The sequence below is a fragment of the Rutidosis leptorrhynchoides genome, chromosome 3, assembly GCF_046630445.1.
Source record: "Rutidosis leptorrhynchoides isolate AG116_Rl617_1_P2 chromosome 3, CSIRO_AGI_Rlap_v1, whole genome shotgun sequence".
Taxonomy (NCBI): domain Eukaryota; kingdom Viridiplantae; phylum Streptophyta; class Magnoliopsida; order Asterales; family Asteraceae; genus Rutidosis; species Rutidosis leptorrhynchoides.
The window spans coordinates 403,856,964-403,877,432 of record NC_092335.1 but is presented as its reverse complement, the minus strand read 5'-3'; the positions used below and the strand labels follow the sequence as shown (position 1 = coordinate 403,877,432).

The following is a 20,469-nucleotide window of genomic DNA, read 5'->3' as shown; positions in this document are numbered from 1 at the left end:
TGTCAACCATTTGACTGTTATCAAGGCATTCTTTAAAGTCACGCATTGCTACGGTCATATTAGACCCACCTGTAGTTGACTCATCCAAATTCAAAGCAACATTAAAGTCCCCAAGGATCACCCATGGATTACCGCCCACAAAGCCATGATGCATTTCAATATCATTCCACAAAAATCTTCTTTGTATGTAGCTGTTAGAAGCATATACAAAAGACGTAAAGAACTGGCTACCATCGCTATTAACACGAATCTGACAATGTATCACCTGGTTTGTGATTGCTAACACCATCACGTGAACAAGCAACGGGTTCCACCCCAATATAATACGGGTACCTGACACACATAAACTACTATTGGACGTCCAGTCCCAAGCAGGAAACACATTATTACATATAGAGCTCAAATTAGATAACGAAACATGAGACTCTAACACCGCACAAACACATAAATTGTTACTAGTAATAACCTCACGAACCTCTTTTTGTTTAGGGATGACGTTCAAACCCCTAATGTTCCATGAAGCTATACTAATCATGGGAACCGTTTTTAACGGGAGTGCTTGCCCCCTCAGTCATGTTAATCGAGTCGACCTCAATATCACTATCCTCGTCAATAAGCTGACCATTATGAGTTTTCAACCCATCACCATCATCTTCATCATTTAAATCATTCAAGGCAGTAAATGGGTTCTCATCAGTTGTTGTGTTCTTTAATCCACTTGTTCCTGCCACTTTATTAGCCACACCTTCACCATTGGTATTATTCATTTTACGTCGGTATACAAACTTTGCTTTTGGTTTGACAACCAAAAAACCATCTCCTGTTTTCTGCTTTCCACCCACAGTGCTCTTGGATTGTTTAGTCACCTTCTGATATCCTCCATCGACAGTCTTATTCGCTTCAGGGACCGGGATACTTTTTGGACATTGTGCATCACGATGACCAAAAATTTTACAGTTATCACACCGCGGTGGTTTCCATTCGTATTCCACTTTCACTATGCTAATAGTTTTGGTGTCTCCCTTAGGATTAGGGATCGCTATCTTTAAGCTTTCTTTTGGATCAGACTCAGCTGTAACTTCAAGCATGGCACGTGCATAATTAGGTCTACCCCAAGCATCCTGACACATAGAACTTGTATACGAATCTAACATTATTGGAATACCGACCTTAGAAGCAATAGAACTTAATCCATCTTCCGTAAATCCTGCGAGAGGTATGTCATGTAGCTTCACCCACACTGGAACACGCTTAAGATCCTCTTTCATTAGAGTAATTTCAGGCGACCATTTATTTAGAATTATTGGAATTGTTCGAATAATCCATGGTCCGTTTTCAAGAACTCCATTCATACCCGTTTCCGTTGTGAATTTAAAGAAGAAGAATCCTTTCGCATTCATCATAACCTTTTCGATCCCATACTTCTTCCAAACGTTCATTACATAATTATGGACCACCGGGTATGCCACTCGTTTTCCCAGAAAATAGCCATAGATAGTATGACGATATCTTTCTTGCGTTTCCAAAACAGACGACAGTGGAATTTCCACGTCTATATCGTCCTCTAGAGACTTCTGTGTTTCCATAAACCTGAAATTTACTTTCTTTTGAGGCTGCAACGTGTTTAAGGCATTCAGGTATGGAGACACATTATGTGTGGCCTCTTTCCCATCATCCTTAGGGCTAGTTATTGTGTTTTCATTCAGTTTAATTTGGCCAACCAAGCTAGACCTACAATCATTATTTTTCGCAAGGGATGGAACCAATTCTGGAAACTCATAGTCCTCCAATGGTGGTGTAATATTAGTGTTTGGAATTGGAACTTCACTAACACTAACCTGGTCTACATCTCTATCATCATGTTCATCCAGCGTAACCGGTAAGCCAGTTAGAGGATCAAGCTTTTGGCGTTGCCCAGACTTCAATTCTTTGTTTACTGATCTGTTCGAATCATCACTATCGCTAATCTCTTCATCTCCTCCAATAGCCCTACTGCGTAAAACTCTAGTTGCAGTTTGGGTCTGTTTTTTCTTTTTTCCTCCGGAATTTTTGCCCATGATACTTCACGAGTGCAATTCAGAAGCCAAATAGATGGATAAAGCAATTGAAACGGTGAAAAATTGACGGAAAATTGCTAATTTATGGCCGGAGTAACCATAAACCCTAGTCGCATTTAGTCGTCCCCTCGTAATTATGTCAAAAAAATTATGTGTATGTCTAAAGAGATAGATAGAGATTGTACCCTCCCCGGAAATAAGTGGAAGCTCCAACCAGATTGGCTTCTATATGTTTACTATTAAAGCTTTCTCCCTGCATACATTAATGATTTTTGCTCAACAGAATTCATGGACTTTGTTGAAAATTTAAATAAATATATAAATAAATAAAAGGTTCTGCTAACGACAGCTAAGGGTTGTCATTAACGCGTTTTAAACAATTGTACATAGCGTTTACTTATTAATTTAGTGGTGGTAGTTACATAAATGTACAACTGTTTAAAGCGCGTTAATGACTATCTTTAGGGTTGTCGTTAGCAAAATACAATAAAACAAACTAGTTACCGTGAAAGAGTGAGTATCATCCAGTAATATGTGTGTTGGAAAATTTCGATCAATAGAGGAAACAGCCCCACACGTACTCCAAGGTGCAACATTTTGGACTAGAGACGGATCGGTCCATTATTTCCTACTGAGAAAATGACGCTAATACCCTTCTGCATAGCGTGAAATGACCCGATATCCGAAATCCTACTATAAAAAGGAAGTAACGAGGCTGATATTTCATTAACTCGATCACCAATTGCTTCATCGAAAGCCGCTAATATATCAGCTTCATTACACTTTCCATCCTCCCAACACACTTTATAAACCGCTAATCGCGCTCTAGGCGCACCTCCTCTAGCAGCCCCTTCTCCTAACCCAAAAAAGCTTGCGGTCTTCACTATGGACCCCACTGCTGTTGAGGCCGTGTGGGTCCCATGGCCATTAGCGTCACGCGATGATCGATATTCTGAGGTTCTGTTTGTATCCAGTGGGCCGTATTGTTGCTCGTATCCTGTGAGGTAATAACGGGCCCCAATCACCTTTAGGTTGCAATCTGTTTGAGGATTGAAATTTTGTCCACTGACACAAACTCCTCTCCAAGTTGTTGGAATTGGATGCATGTTAGGCTCTTCTTGGTAACTCTTATATTCTGGCCATATGCCTACCAATGGATCTTCGGTCCAGCGGTACCGCGGTTACACTTGTGTACTCGCAGGGCTAGAGGTCTCGGGTTCGAACCTCGTCACCCGCTCTAGGAATTGATATATATTCCTTGAAGGTGGCCCAAAGGGAAGGTTTTACCGACCCGCTCCGGGACTAAGGTCCGGCCCGCCTGCCCCTCGGGATGGTTTAAGGGTCGGATCCTCAGAGTGTGGTTCGGGTTTCCTGCCCGAAAGCGCGTGTGTGTGCAAATGATGACTAGGCTTCGGTCCGGACTGATGCAAGCTTGCCTTTCAAAAAAAAAAAAAAAAAAACATAAGTATATTTCTTAATGTTATTGTGAATTCGTATGGTCTTCTCCGTAATTCAATTGCAGTGGAGTTGGTTGATCAGGAGTTGGGTGTAAGTTGAGACCCGTGAAATCCCAGCTTCTTGTTGTGTGCAACTGCAACGTCCTACTTGTGAACACCGATATCACTCTCTCCATTCCTGATCGAATACGTTTTATCTTGCATTAGTTAAATAAAATACAACTAATTTGTGGTTCAGGTAGCCAACATAATTAACTTGTTTGACTCATAAATAACCATATTATATCGCTTTGTTGAAGTCAATCTTCAACCTTGTCAATGGTATCTGTTTGAAGGTGCCATGTTACAAATTAAGAAAAAGTTATCAAGGTCAATGTTACTGTCACGCGAGTTATCATGATCATCATTTTTGACCCGTACGTTAAACTGGGGATTTTTATGGTTCCTTTTGAAACTTAATTAATGGTTATTTCTAGGAAAAAGACCACCTGGATCAAAGTTTTTACACTTTCTGTGAAAATAGTCCCAAATTATTAATTAATCATTGGTACATTTGACAAAATAAATTCTGCTTTGCCTGTCCCCTTTATCTAAGGTAACAGGTAATGCAATGTTTGGCTTTTTAAGAAAAGAAAAAAAAAAAAAAAAAAAAAACTGTTTCACATACTGGCTATGGTTGCTGCTTGAGTTGAAGTAAGTTTTGCAGAAAAGCCCGAGAAACTATGTCTGTAGCTATAAAGCATGGATCGCTCCGTGTCTTCTTGGCTATTAGGAATACATACATAGTAATTAGTAAGATATAAATAATTAAATACATAATAAACATGATCATAGTGGTGATTTTTTTGTTAAATGCATTTGTGATTTTAGATGACTACATTAGCAGAGATAACAAAGGTTTGGAAGAGTGACCTTGAAAAGACAGTGGAAAGGAGGCTAATATGGTAATTTGAAATAAGCATAGGATCTTGAATTTCATTGAGTCCTAAGTATACAATGTAAAGTATACAATGTAAACCTGCAAGTGTAAAACAATAACAAACCCAATATTAAATCAAGATGACCCAGATATGTGAGAATCGATGGGGCTAAAACATGAAAAAGTTATAAGCACTTTTCGAATTAAAGTTACATCTGAAGTGGAAGTGGAAGTGGATGCAGAGTGAATAATAATAAAATAAAGTGATAAAAGGACCACCCCTGAAAAGGAATGATAAGCATTAGTCATCGTTCCGGATATGGGAAAACTATAACACCTGTCAACCTTAAATATTGTAGTGATCGCAAAAAAGTCAAAAGGCTACATACATCTGCGTAAAAATACTCTCCTTCTCGGGTAGTCTGAACAAGGAAAACCTTATCCATTTACCCGTTTAATGGCTAAAGAAATGATTGCTGACAGTTTTAACAAACAGTTAAACTAACGTATATAAACGTAATTATAGTGCTTGTTTATGGATGACCGTTCTATGGTACAAAGATATTTTGTTAGCTTGTTAATTATTATGTTAGCAACAGAATCATTTCCTGACCAAAAGGTGTGTAACATTAGTGTTGCTTAGCCTTTCAGGATTATTGACATGCAGCTTGAGGAACACACAGATTTGGTAAAAATTAAAGACTAAATGATTGATTAGTAGGTATCTGATATATATGCAAATATATCATAGCAAGTATTCTTGTTCCTGCATGCATCATAGATTTAATTGGATTCATATACATAAGTAGTATAGTTTTTCTACTTTAAAACTTACTTGGACTAATAGACAGTCAACATGGTTCATAATGTAATTCTTAAAAACTAAAGAGACTGCACACACTAATGAATTCTATGGCTGAGTTTACTCAGAATAACAGAAGTTTTTTTTAATCATGTTGTCTACTTGTATCGATTTATGTTTGTTTCAGGACTCATAAGAAGAAGAGTTAAGTTCCAACGACCATTGTTGTACTAACTAATAGTAAAAGTTACTGAGAGCCAAAAAGTTAAGATATGGAAGTGAAAGGATAAAAGTAATGATCTGTAAAATTCAGTGAGTAGTAGTACCATGAGTCTATACTCTTGTTTTTTTCTTTTTTTCTTTTTTTTTTTTTTGGACAGCGATTGGGATCACCCGAGGGGAACTAAACCACCCGTTGCGATCATCTCCCGTTTCGACTATGCCGATGCAGCGATAATAACCCCACCCCCATCGCTGCCCGTGAAGAAACCTTGAAACCGACCCACGGGCGATAATAAACTTTTCATTTATTACAATTATTTGAATTGAATTAGGGAGAGTACTTTTACCCGTGTGTACGTGGTTTAACCTGCTTATCCCATATGCCGCTATTGAGTTTTGAACATGAGCATATTGTGAGAATATTAACCTATAATCAGTGAGATATCTTGTTATTAGATTATATGATCATAATCATTAATACTTACATATATCTTTTCAATATCCATCCACTAGGCAACATAGTATGGAAGCATTGATCCAGAAACATTATTACCGTATATGATATTTTATCAAGAAGACAAACAATCAAAAAGCTACACAAGTTTAGGCCCATGAATGACCCAGTGGGCAATTAATATCGTAATTGTAAGAACTTCTAGCTACAACAGAAATGCTCCTCTTATGGCCCATTACTAAAGACAAAATTACACTCATAGTTCATGTAGTTTGCATCAAATTGCTAGGATAGTAAAAAAAAAAAATTGGTGTGGATAATCCCTGTGATTTGCACACATTGCACGAATGGTCTAAATCAATAACTTCTTTAAATTTTTCGTTAAAATTTGACATATGTGATGGTGATTTCTTCATTTAACCTATATTCTTTCTTTTTCTTACTCCATATCTTCATCTATCTATCAAAATAATAAACCACTACTCTTATAATCCTGTCACAAAATCTTTCTAATAATAAAAAAAAAAACTTACACAAAATTCTTCAAACTAAAGTTCAAATTATGATTTCAACAAAAACAATTCACCATCATCAAAACAAAAGATAGCTACGTGAAGCACGAATTGGTTTTTTTAAATTGTGAACTTTCATTTATTCAAATTGATGATTTGCTCTCTTCATAAAAAAAAATGTGAACTTCATCTGTTTTGGACCAACCAAATTCACCAAGTCCCGACTTATGATCGCTTGCCGTCAAACTCAAGTATTAAAATCATTACAATATCAATTTACGTAACAACTTAAAGTCTTCAAACTCTTTAACTGAATAATAATGTACCTGAATGAGTGAAGGACGATTTAGGCCGATGTCAGAGATAATTTATCGTTGGCAAAGAAGGTGCCGTTGTTAGTTCCGACCTTTCAACGGCGGTGCTAATTTGACATCGGAGACGGTGGTGGAATCAAGACGTGAGGTTGAGAATCGAGACGTTTGTGTATATACTGGTTTGATTGTATCTGCGACCTTTTCCGTTGGTGATTAAATATGAATATGAGATGATTAAACTGAAAGTGAAAAAGATGAAATAATATAATATAATTAATAATAAATTAAATAAAAAATAGCAGATAAATAAAAGGACAGAGATACCCTAAGACATATGACAATTTAACGGAATAAATTAACGGTCGTTAGTGATTTGAACACTTCATATAATGTGTGCAAACCACAAAACTATCCTCGACAACAAAATTTGTTTAACTATTCTATCAATTTAATACAAATTACAGTTGTTTCTTACTAAAAATATGTCATTTAATCATTAGTTAAAGCTACTAATTTCAGTTTTGTTCAAATGTATGATATACACTTCAAAAATATCATTGTAGGTCATAAATTTAAAAATGTGTGCTAATGTTACCTAATAAACCGGTAAAGTAATTCAGTGTCATTTTTTGAACTAAAAAAAATAAACAGTCTCTGTAGTTTGCTCGTTTTGTATGTGCAATCTCTGAGGCTAACGAACGTAAAAAGTCCATTAACACTTAATAGAATTTTCTTAACGGTCATTAAGGTGAGGGACCAATTGCGTAATTTATTATACTTGAGTGACCAACAAAGTCGGAAAAAAAACATAAGTGGTAAATGTGATGTATGGGACGAACGTAACGGACCAACCGCGTAATATTTTTAAAAAATACTTCATTTATTGTAAGATCCTGTTTACCCAGATGGCTGGGACGCCGTCCAAAATGGTGGGACGCCGTCCTAGTGTGAAGGGCTGGACGCCGTCCAGATGAACTGGCGGGTCTGCTGCCTTGTTTTTAGATATTACAAGGGGTATTTTGATATTTTCACTTAATGGACGAATTTAAGGGTATTAGATCAGTTTGGTGGGTGACTTAACTCCACTTTCATCTACCATTACCCTTCCACTTCAATTCTAGAGTGAGAGAAAGTTCTAGAGTGAGAGAGCTCAAATCAAGGAAGAAGAAGGTCTAATCGGGGCTTAGTGCGAGTTCTAAAGTTGTTCATCTAGTCCCTAGCTACATTTTGATTGCAGTGGTAAGTATTAACCTTGATTTCCTTGTTTTAATTGTGTAAGGGTTAGGGTTTGGGTTAGTAATAAACATAAAAACCCAATTGTTAATGTTTTGGGGGTTTGTGGGTAAGTTTGGGTCATGAGGACTCAAAGATGACTAACCTAGGGTTTGAAATGTCAAATTGTGTATATGGATCTTAAATGTTAGTAAATCACTAGCACACTTAGTGATTAAAGTGAATGGGTGTATATGGGTATGATAGTGACCCAAATGAGTGTGTTAACCTTGAAATGGGTCAAATGAGTCTTTGATGACCTAAGTGGGTTAATGGGTGCGAAAGTGAGATAACTTTGTGTTAAAAGGTGTATTAAGACCATAATCGAATTGTTAGTAAGGGTTTGACGAAATTCCGACCTAGTGTTAGAATGAATGATGCAAATGGGTCACGTTTGTAAAATGTCCCGTTCTTATTGATTAAAAACGTTCCATATTAATTGATTTCGTTGCGAGGTTTTGACCTCTATATGAGACGTTTTTCAAAGACTGCATTCATTTTAAAACAAACCATAACCTTTATTTCATCAATAAAGGTTTAAAAAGCTTTACGTAGATTATCAAATAATGATAATCTAAAATATCCTGTTTACACACGACCATTACATAATGGTTTACAATACAAATATGTTACAACAAAATAAGTTTCTTGAATGCAGTTTTTACACAATATCATACAAGCATGGACTCCAAATCTCGTCCTTATTTAAGTATGCGACAGCGGAAGCTCTTAATAATCACCTGAGAATAAACATGCTTAAAATGTCAACAAAAATGTTGGTGAGTTATAGGTTTAACCTATATATATCAAATCGTAACAATAGACCACAAGATTTCATATTTCAATACACATCCCATACATAGAGATAAAAATCATTCATATGGTGAACACCTGGTAACCGACATTAAGAAGATGCATATATAAGAATATCCCCATCATTCCGGGACACCCTTCGGATATGATATAAATTTCAAAGTACTAAAGCATCCGGTACTTTGGATGGGGTTTGTTAGGCCCAATAGATCTATCTTTAGGATTCGCGTCAATTAGGGTGTCTGTTCCCTAATTCTTAGATTACCAGACTTAATAAAAAGGGGCATATTCGATTTCGATAATTCAACCATAGAATGTAGTTTCACGTACTTGTGTCTATTTTGTAAATCATTTATAAAACCTGCATGTATTCTCATCCCAAAAATATTAGATTTTAAAAGTGGGACTATAACTCACTTTCACAGATTTTTACTTCGTCGGGAAGTAAGACTTGGCCACTGGTTGATTCACGAACCTATAACAATATATACATATATATCAAAGTATGTTCAAAATATATTTACAACACTTTTAATATATTTTGATGTTTTAAGTTTATTAAGTCAGCTGTCCTCGTTAGTAACCTACAACTAGTTGTCCACAGTTAGATATACAGAAATAAATCGATAAATATTATCTTGAATCAATCCACGACCCAGTGTATACGTATCTCAGTATTGATCACAACTCAAACTATACATATTTTGGAATCAACCTCAACCCTGTATAGCTAACTCCAACATTCACATATAGAGTGTCTATGGTTGTTCCGAAATATATATAGATGTGTCGACATGATAGGTCGAAACATTGTATACGTGTCTATGGTATCTCAAGATTACATAATATACAATACAAGTTGATTAGGTTATGGTTGGAATAGATTTGTTACCAATTTTCACGTAGCTAAAATGATAAAAATTATCCAATCTTGTTTTACCCATAACTTCTTCATTTTAAATCCGTTTTGAGTGAATCAAATTGCTATGGTTTCATATTGAACTCTATTTTATGAATCTAAACAGAAAAAGTATAGGTTTATAGTCAGAAAAATAAGTTACAAGTCGTTTTTGTAAAGGTAGTCATTTCAGTCGAAAGAACGACGTCTAGATGACCATTTTAGAAAACATACTTCCACTTTGAGTTTAACCATAATTTTTGGATATAGTTTCATGTTCATAATAAAAATCATTTTCTCAGAATAACAACTTTTAAATCAAAGTTTATCATAGTTTTTAATTAACTAACCCAAAACAGCCCGCGGTGTTACTACGACGGCGTAAATCCGGTTTTACGGTGTTTTTCGTGTTTCCAGGTTTTAAATCATTAAGTTAGCATATCATATAGATATATAACATGTGTTTAGTTAATTTTAAAAGTCAAGTTAGAAGGATTAACTTTTGTTTGCGAACAAGTTTAGAATTAACTAAACTATGTTCTAGTGATTACGAGTTTAAACCTTCGAATAAGATAGTTTTATATATATGAATCGAATGATGTTATGAACATCATTACTACCTCAAGTTTAGTAGGTAAACCTACTGGAAGTGACAAGAAATGATCTAGCTTCAAAGGATCTTGGATGGCTTGAAAGTTCTTGAAGTAGGATCATGACACAAAAACAAGTTCAAGTAAGATTTTTACTCGAATTAAGATAGTTTATAGTTATAGAAATTGAATCAAAGTTTGAATATGAATATTACCTTGAATAAGAAAGATAACCTACTGTATATAACAAAGGTTTCTTGATCTTAGATGATTACTTGGAGTGGATTAGAAAGCTTGGAAGTAAATTAGTAAACTTGAAGGGATTTTTGAAGTGTTCTTGAAGTGTTCTTCCTATGATGATTATAGCTTGATTCTTGAAGTGATTTTTGATGAAGATGATGATTAACTACTGGAAAAATACGTTCATAATAGTGTGTGTGTGTGTTGAGAGAGAATTAGAAAGAGAATTGGAAGTGAAATGGAGTGAATGATGAGTGGTAATTGGTGAGTGGTGAGTGGGGTTAAAAGGAGTTCTAGTTAGTTGACTAGCTCATGGTAGAAGTTAAAATTGATTAGTCATACATGACATAATCAAGAGTGGAATCCCATGCTAGTTCCTATTGGTATATACCCATAGTAAGTACGTTTTGAAGCTGTGTATAATACGGGTAAGAATACGACTAGAATTCTTGATGAAAGAAAAGAATGGGAAAGTAACTGTAACCATTTTCGTTAAGTATGAGTGTTTTGATATATGTCTTGAAGTCTTCCAAAAGTATTTTAATACATCTAAATACACTACATGTATATACATTTTAACTGAGTCGTTAAGTCATCGTTAGTCGTTACATGTAAGTGTTGTTTTGAAACCTTTAAGTTAACGATCTCAATTAAATGTTGTTAACCCATTGTTTATTATATCTAATGAGATGTTAAATTATTATATTATCATGATATTATGATATATTAATATATCTTAATATGATATATATACATTTAAATGTCGTTACAACGATAATCGTTACATATATGTCTCGTTTCGAAATCCTTAAGTTAGTAGTCTTGTTTATATGTATATATCTCATTGTTAATATACTTATGGAGATGCTTACTTATCATAATCTCATGTTAACCATATGTATATCCATATATATATCGTCATGTCGTTTTTACAAGTTTTAACGTTCGTGAATCGCCGGTCAACTTGGGTGGTCAATTGTCTATATGAAACATATTTCAATTAATCAAGTCTTAACAAGTTTGATTGCTTAACATGTTGAAAACATTTAATCATGTAAATATCAATCTCAATTAATATATATAAACATGGAAAAGTTCAGGTCACTACAGTTTGCACTATGGGCCAAATGGCACTTGTATGGCGAATAAGTTGGTTGACCAACTTGAATGAATAATTGATATATATACTTAATGTATTAGGTACTTTGCTTTGAAGCGTACGGAAGTGTTTAATCATCACCGACGTGTAAGGTGAGTGGAATAATTATGCGTGTACGTATATAATGCATTTATTTGTGTAGCGTGGAATGTGGAATTGTCGCGGTGTTCAAGACACCACATTCTACGTAACGAGTGGAATTGTCGCGGTGTTCAAGACACCACTCGTTGATTTGATTGACATGTGGAATAGTCGCGGTGTTTAAGACAACACATCGTCATGGGAGTGGAATTGTCGCGGTGTTCAAGATACCACTCATTTGGTTTGATTGACATGTGGAATTGTCGCGGTGTTCAAGACACCACATTGTCATGGGGGTGAAATTGTCGCGGTGTTCAAGACATCACCCGGGGAATTAGTGATTGCGCGTCGTATGTACACTAATGGATGTTATGAACTCCGATGGTCTCTAGCGAGTACCATTCCCTTGTACGATTGGTTAACCATGGTTGTGTGAATTTTGTATTAGCATATTTAATTGTGAACTACATGCTTTTGTTGTCGCTAGCCTATTATGAATTGCGGATATTGGTTTATACATAATGTTTGCATAGTTGTCGAATCGCTAGCTTTTATGTGGTATTGTGTAAGTGATTGCAAGTAAGTAGGTTATATATGTATATATGTATAATTATTGCATTCACTAAGCTCTAGCTTACCCTCTCGTTGTTTACCTTTTTAGGCTCCGGCGTGGACAAGGGCAAAGGTATTCATTTGGATTAGTAGTGGCTCTCGGGGGGTTTAGCTTTTTGGAATTTCGGCCAAGATTTGGGTAGTTTAACCCCAAACACCATGCTCTAGTATCGTTTGAAAATTAAACCTGTACGGTCGAAACTTGTATTTTTGAACGAAACTCGTAAAACGGTCGATGTGGGCCCAACGTTGTAAAACTTGATTTTATTGTGGAAATCTCTTAGTTTAACTTATATCGACATGTTGTGAAAAGGTCTTCGTTTAAAAGTGTCGGGAAGCGGGTTTTCCGCTCACGTAAGTTGGACACGGGGATCAGAAAGTTACAGTTCATTTGGACGCCGTCCAGATCTTCTGGACGCCGTCCAAGGCTTCTTTGCTGGACGCCGTCCAGATGTCTGGACGCCGTCCAGATGTATTTCTTCAGAAAAAAAAATTTAGCGTGTTTTTAGTATAACGAAGTCGGGTCGTTACATTTATTATGTCAAAACTTTATATATGTTGATAATGACGCATAAACAAGTTCATAGTCTACAATAATATTTTTTGGATGTATAGCATACATTAGAACGAAAATGAAAGTGTATGACATATTCGTAGTTTTAATCCTTTAATCATCTAAGATGTAAGATTTTTTTGGTTCGCAGAGGAAACTCTCTAGCGACAATCTTATTGAGTCCCCACTAGCGAGTAAAACCCCTGAGTGGTGAGCTCCCCAGAGCGGTGAGACCCGTAACCGAGTGAATTGCACACAATGGCGCCCCCTCTAGTCAAGAACACAATTAATTCAATTTTGGGCGTTACCAAGAATTGAACCAGAATCTCTTACTTCATTGGAAACTCGGTGGCCACTTGAGATATGTCAAGTGGTTATCTAACATGTAAGATATTAAACAATAAATTAACTAAAACTGTATATTGTAGTAAGCTACAAAAAGTGTTTAATTTGAATCTTATGTTTGTTACCTGGACTAAAATCTACCAAAAAGAGCACTGAATGTTGTCTGCTACTTTATATTGTAAATGGAAACCACTTACTTGGAGTATATTATCTTGTCCAAGGATTTTTTAATCATATCTATGACTATATCTATATGTATGGTATAATTAATTGGTTAATACAGTTTTTTAATTAAATTGGTGTGTCATAAGGTACTTAATCGTTGTCATGATTACGCAAGATTTATTAGCTTACTTAATCTCAACTACAAAACAAGATAACCCACCATGCTGAAATTTGCATAAATTACCACAAATTTTCATTACTCTTAATGATGGTTAATTATCTTTTATCTTGTCATTATTAATAAAAATTGGTAATTGGTAATATCTTTGTGGAAGAAGATAAGACGGTGGTTAAAGCACTTTCATTATGTTCACATTGCATTTAGGAAGTTACGGATGCCTTAAGGTACACTTCAAATGAACAAATTTGATGATAGCATGTACCCTTTCAATGTAGATCATTATCATTGTTATTTTTGCACTATCTAAGAATATGATGACATTAGGGACCAAATTAGTGCTTGTTCTTCTCATATACTATAAACTAATATCTAACACTTTAAAAGAATTGATCAAAATAAAATCAAAATTATTGTCCCATAGTGTGACACCGCCTTTTTTTTTTTTTTTTAAATACGTATACGTGGCGGAAGCATTTAATAATTGATTTCCATTTACACGAACCAGTGTCACGTGACAACATACAAAATACATGTTTTAAATGAACGAGACGTAATTACATTCGATTTATAAAAAAACACAGTTCATATGATAAAAGACTCCATCAGAGTTAAACACTGTCAAACATAACATTGGCATGCCCGTCTTCTCCCATGAGCAATATCTACAAAGCTACAACCTGCAGGGAGGAGATGGAGGGGAATTAACACGAAGCTAAGTGAGTACGACTAACTACAGGCCATAGCATACAGAAGTGTTATACTACTCATGTCACATAGTCTAACACACAACCATCACCCAGTAGTGCAGTCTACAGAGACTCCGGCGGTTCGGCCAAACCATTAACCACCAGTTGATCGGGCTGGGGTTTACCGGAAGTTCCTCCTACATACCGTGCTGCATAAATCATCCACACGCGACGAACGCGTCATTCAAACATATACCACACGGATGCAAATAGGCTACCACATGAGGAACCCAACCCGCAGGTTGATCTCTCCTATCGAATTAGGCGACCACAAGATAGGGATGTACTGGGTTTCAACAGACAAGCATCAACCAACATGCAGTCATCACAAGGTACTAACTAATCACAACAATAAGTATATCTAACAAGCATGGCAATCATAATATAACATGCTACTCTATACTATATTCTCCAGTTAGTCCCACTCACCGATTACCAGCTAAACTCAGTAGTCTAATGTCATTGAGTCTTCTCCTCGTCTGTATCACCTGAGAACAATACTCACAAGTTAGTAAATCTTATCCCAATTACTAACAATACGACAATATTATCAATTTATACTATAAACTAGGTCATATCAACAAATACCAACACTTAAGCAATCTGACCTGTCAACCGTACGAGTGACACTCATCCGCACGTCTGAGAAACCTCAACCGTGCGGTTGACACCTCACTCGTACGTTTGGTCCTTGGCCAAATATCTAATTACACAGCAGTAGATCCATACGGTTGACCACACGAGTGAGATATGACTCGTACGAGTCACATCTCAACCGTACCATCCAACTAGCAAATATAATAGTTCAAGTAACCACTCACTCGTGCGGTTCACCATGCGGTTGACCGCCTCAACCGTACGAGTGAAAGCTCACTCGTGCGAGTGAAGGCTCACTTGTGCGAGTGATAAGAAACATCAATAGCAACATGTAAAGATATTTTCCAACATATATTCATCATATATTCATTCATTCATAAGCCTATATCAAGAATTCAACCCATAATAACAGATTAACGCATGCACACTAGACACACACGCTAATACCTATATTTCTGACCCAAATACATTTTGATATAGCTTCTAAAAAGTTTACCATTGGAAAGTATTTTTCATCATGATTCCAACAATACTTGATTCATCAAAAACGGAGTTACGGTTTGAAAGTTATGGCCAAAATAAGTTTCCACAAATCTGACCCTGTGCTCACACGTGTGACTGAGGCCTCACTCGTACGAGTGAGTCCTCACACGTGTGGTTGACCCTCAAAAGTGTGGTCACTCATACGAGTGACCTGTCAAAAGTGTGGGTGCTGATGAACACCTACAGCTCGCTGTTTTTCGCGTTTTTGACCCAAAAACTCGATTTTTGCAAGTTCTAACACCAAAATCACTTCAAATACATCATATAAACTATATAGCAATTATTTCTAACATCAATTAAGCATATCTAACACATTAAAGTAAGAATCAAACCCAAATTCACACTTTTTAACTCAAGAATATAAAAACCCAATTTCTAACAATCAAAGTATGGATTCAACAAGACAAACCTGAGATGATGCTCACAATGATGCTAGATATCAGTTTCTAAAGTCTCTTAATCCAATTTCAAGTTTAGATCAATTAGGGTTTCAAGAGGAGAAAGAGTTAGGTACGGGATGTTTTTAGAAGATTCAAGAAAATGAGATAAATGAGCTGGTTCTTGCTTTTATATTTAGGTTAAATACAATACCCCATCACACACGGGTATTTACCAGTTATCTGATATCTTTCGTACATCATTTGGCAACCTAAACGAAGTCCAAATTAAATAAACAAAACTGTTCTGTGACCCTTGTCACAAACTGGTCCTAACCACATCATCAAATAATAATAAATATTAACTTAAAATTAAAATATATATTTAATCAACACGAACTTAAGGGTAAATTAGTCCATTTCAACTAGGCCCGATTCAAGGATGTTACAAATCTACCCCCTTAAGGAGATTTCGTCCTCGGAATTTGGTTTGTCATAGCCGTTGATGGTTATAGTAACAAATATCAACACAATCGGTCTCACTGGGAGCTTCATCAAACACATGTTAAGATCACAAGCTTTACCAAGGTTCCTTCATATCTCAACTAACAACCCATTATCCAATTTAGTCATTTGAAAAACTCAGCATCACGAAGTCAAATATTAACTTTCCCGTTACGACTACCAACAAACGTCCAAGTTTCATTATAAATTGTTCCACTAGTTCCAATTACACAACACAACACTGAGGTACTTCATCTTGCACTAGTCTAAGGAATCACTCTTACCGTTTGCAGACGAAATTAAGTACTGACAATCTGTCGATATCATAACTGAACAAGTCATATTCCATTCAAGTTCTAAGCTAAAAGGAGATCGATCAATTAATCCATCGCCCGTTACAATCTAAATTTCTCTTAAATACAAAATAACTCATCAAAGACAACACTGACCCGTCATCGATCTAATGGACTTCCACAATGAGTCATATCAAGGTTCTTTTCACCCTTTAAATCCTCAAAATATAGGTAACTGTCTATCTTTAGCACACCAAATTACACCAAAAATCTGGTTTCTATGGTTTTCCACGAAATGTTCCACGTTAAAATTGACATTTCTAACTAAAATACGCAGATACTGATGGTAATCCACTTTTTAATCCGTCAAATCAAACCAATCTGTCAAATTTCGAGATTATCCATAAGATAACTTCATCGTATTTTCAAATTCAACTCATTGAATGTCACTAATATGTTGTCATCGTATCACATGAAAATACAGGCTCATTCACTTTCCACATTTACTTTATCGCAACGTCAATACTGATTTACAGAAATTACCCAAATCTGTACTTAAATACCCATTACCAACCCGATATTCATGAAATTTTATAAGAATCCTCACAACCATGTCGTTATATATCTGATAGTTCATCGACTAAAATATGTCTCTGATCATCTAGTCAACAATAAGAAGTATTATGAACTCAATTACCAACTCAATTTCAATCACATCATTAATAATTTCTAATAGCGGATATCCACTAATACAATTATGACACAATTACCACTACAATAGTTCCATCAAATAACATAGACACACAAATCGGACACCACACACACTACTTCAGAAAGGTCATCACTTGGTTAAAACTCCATCAAGATTCGCAATTTAACAACGTTTAACCAATAATGGACCAACATCTAAATCCAGATCAACGATCATTACTTATTCTAAAAGTCAACTTCTGGTCAAAATCCTCTAAAAATCGCAATAGACCGGCATTAAAAAGAAATTCCACTAATAAACATCAGTCATGATCCATCGAGTTTCTTTCTTTAAGGAGATTTCATATATACATAACCAAACTATAGTTTACAATCCATCGAAACCATTTTCATACCAACCATCAATTATCATCTTATTCGTCACTTGCTACGTCTCCTCTGACTCCCGAAACTACTGTATGATTTACCACGATGTATTTTTGTTGGCCAGACATAATACATCATCCTAAATCATAATTTCATTTTGAGTATTTCAGAGCAAGACCCTAATCGAGTCCGTCAATCCATCACAGTATGTTCCTCTGGTCACCAGTAGTTATAATCCACTAATACAGATTTATTCCAAACATAATGTTTCTAAATGAATCATCTGATTACAACTATCCTGATATACTAACACGTCTGTCGCAGTTACACTGTTCAAATTTACCCAACTGATCCCCATTGATAAAACCACTGATAAATCCCAAATTAGTATTATCCAAGTTTTATATAGTCACAACTGTTAACTGACGAGGTCCCACTACTGTTTGAAATAGTCATTATCAAACCATACCAATTTACTCTAAGGAGATACTAGTCACAATACCCTCAAACATGGCATTATCAAACTATATCACATCGTCCTTAGTTGACACTTCTCACAATTCCCCAATCTTAGTATAACACTCGCCCGAGCCTTAAGGTCAACACACACCCAAAACTCAGTAATCGGTCAGGTCAAAGTCCGTCGGTGTATTTTCAAGAGACCAATTCAAGAAAGTAGCCCACATTAAACTTCTAAGGACCACACAAAAGGTCAGGTCAAACTCAATGAGGAAGATAGTTCTTTAGGGTAACCCTGCGGGTCCTACACAACGAGTCCAGTCATATGATGATACTACTAGGCCAGTCACACCTACTAGTTCAGTCACGGTCTACAAACATACAGATGATGCATCACACAATCACAAACTAAGGCTCAAGTCTATGGTCAAGGAATTAGGGAACTACTACCTAATCAGTCCCTACGGGTCACTACATGTGTCCCGCCAGTCAACAGTCAACGGTAAAGAAAAAGACTTCACACAAGTCTCAATTAACACAACCAAAATTACGCATAGCAGTATCTGAACAATACTTGACTAACAGGCCAATCACAATCAATATTATTAACCAATATCTAAAGCATGGTGCTTTAACAAGTCTAACACGTTGCATGCAATACAAATAGCAAATCTTAACTAGCATGGCAAGCATGTTACAGTAATTAAGCTGCTATGCATCAACTAAACAGGAAACTATACTAAGGCCGTCTAAAATAGTTTCCACCACAACATCAACAACAGATATAAAGCACACATGTCCACAAATGGTAACTTACAGCTTACACCAACAAATTACCAACTGTAATAAAAAATTACAAAATGTAATAAAACAGGTACCGGTAATCAAGTTGTCATATGTATCTCTAGCTTCTGTCAACATCTGATATGCTCTAACTGTATCATCAGTGGGGTTCCTTCTCTCCTGTCCGGCCACAAGAACAGAAGATGACCCAGCTGATAAAGTCTGTGCCCCGGACCCCGCCCCAGAACTCAATCTCTGATTTGCCGAACACTGTAACGCTTTGTGTCCCATAAGTTGATAGATCCTCTATATATATATATATATATATATATATATATATATATATATATATATATATATATATATATATATATATATATATATATATATATATATATATATATATATATATATATATATATATATATATATATATATATATATATATTATCTCTGCAAGAATCCAACTTCGCCTCCTGATTTATCATACCACATCCCACATTTAACATCGCAAGAAGGAATCATATCCCGAAGTAGTACAACATGTACCTGTCACTCCTTATCTTTTACAAAGAACCCATATCGTTTCATCTTAATCCTTATACTTGATTAAATCCAATAAACTTCCTAATTCACTGATCGATTTAACCTGGAATACCCAATAGGTCAAGTACACCAACTCCGTCCAACAGAATCCTTTTCTTTATTATTATCATTGTTTTATTGCTTTTACTACTGGCAACGAACGCTTCTGTATCAGATAATAGTACGGTTGTCGAACTGTTGTCGAGGTTGTATCATCAGTAACTAAAATATTATTCACCATGATTACATCTAAGCAGAAAATGGTACACCCACTTGACACTGACTAGGTCGCCTAATCTAAAGGTACAATATCTGAGTACACTTAAACTTACTTCACTTACATATATTATATGCACTTAACTTTCGGTAACCATCATTACATCTTTGACATCTATCCCCGAGGTTCTTTACCTGATATACATCTGTACTCTGCAGCTCTGACTATTCTGAGGGCGTTGGGGGCCACATCAATACCATCATTTTCAACCATACCTGTACTGCACAACATCTCACACCAAGGCTTAGTATAACACAGGTTAGTACTAACAACTAATGCATAACCTGTCCTAATACTCACTTAACCCATCCCCAGCATGTTATGTTTGACATGACTCTACTAAGTTTGGAAACATGGCATTTAAATCACAATGCACAAGCTGCCAAATTAAGCTCTGATACCAACTTGTGACACCGCTTTTTTTTAAATACGTATACGTGGCGGAAGCATTTAATAATTGATTACCATTTACACGAATCAGTGTCACGTGACAACATACAAAATACATGTTTTAAATGGATGAGACGTAATTACATTCGATTTATAAAAAAACACAGTTCATATGATAAAAGACTCCATCAG

The 20,469-nt window shown here is 35.8% G+C and overlaps 1 protein-coding gene across 1 annotated transcript in view; it reads right to left on the bottom strand.

The window, feature by feature from the left end:
* Positions 1-19,316, bottom strand: part of LOC139901372 (subtilisin-like protease SBT3.18) — a 28,654-nt gene extending 9,338 nt beyond the window's left edge. Inside the window, 8 exon segments of the mRNA XM_071884093.1 lie at positions 2,243-2,310; positions 2,562-2,671; positions 2,674-3,225; positions 3,564-3,692; positions 4,182-4,279; positions 4,427-4,517; positions 4,661-4,714; positions 19,121-19,316. Coding sequence (XP_071740194.1) covers positions 2,243-2,310; positions 2,562-2,671; positions 2,674-3,225; positions 3,564-3,692; positions 4,182-4,279; positions 4,427-4,517; positions 4,661-4,714; positions 19,121-19,316 — 1,298 coding nt within the window.
* Between the last annotated feature and the right edge of the window lie 1,153 nt (positions 19,317-20,469).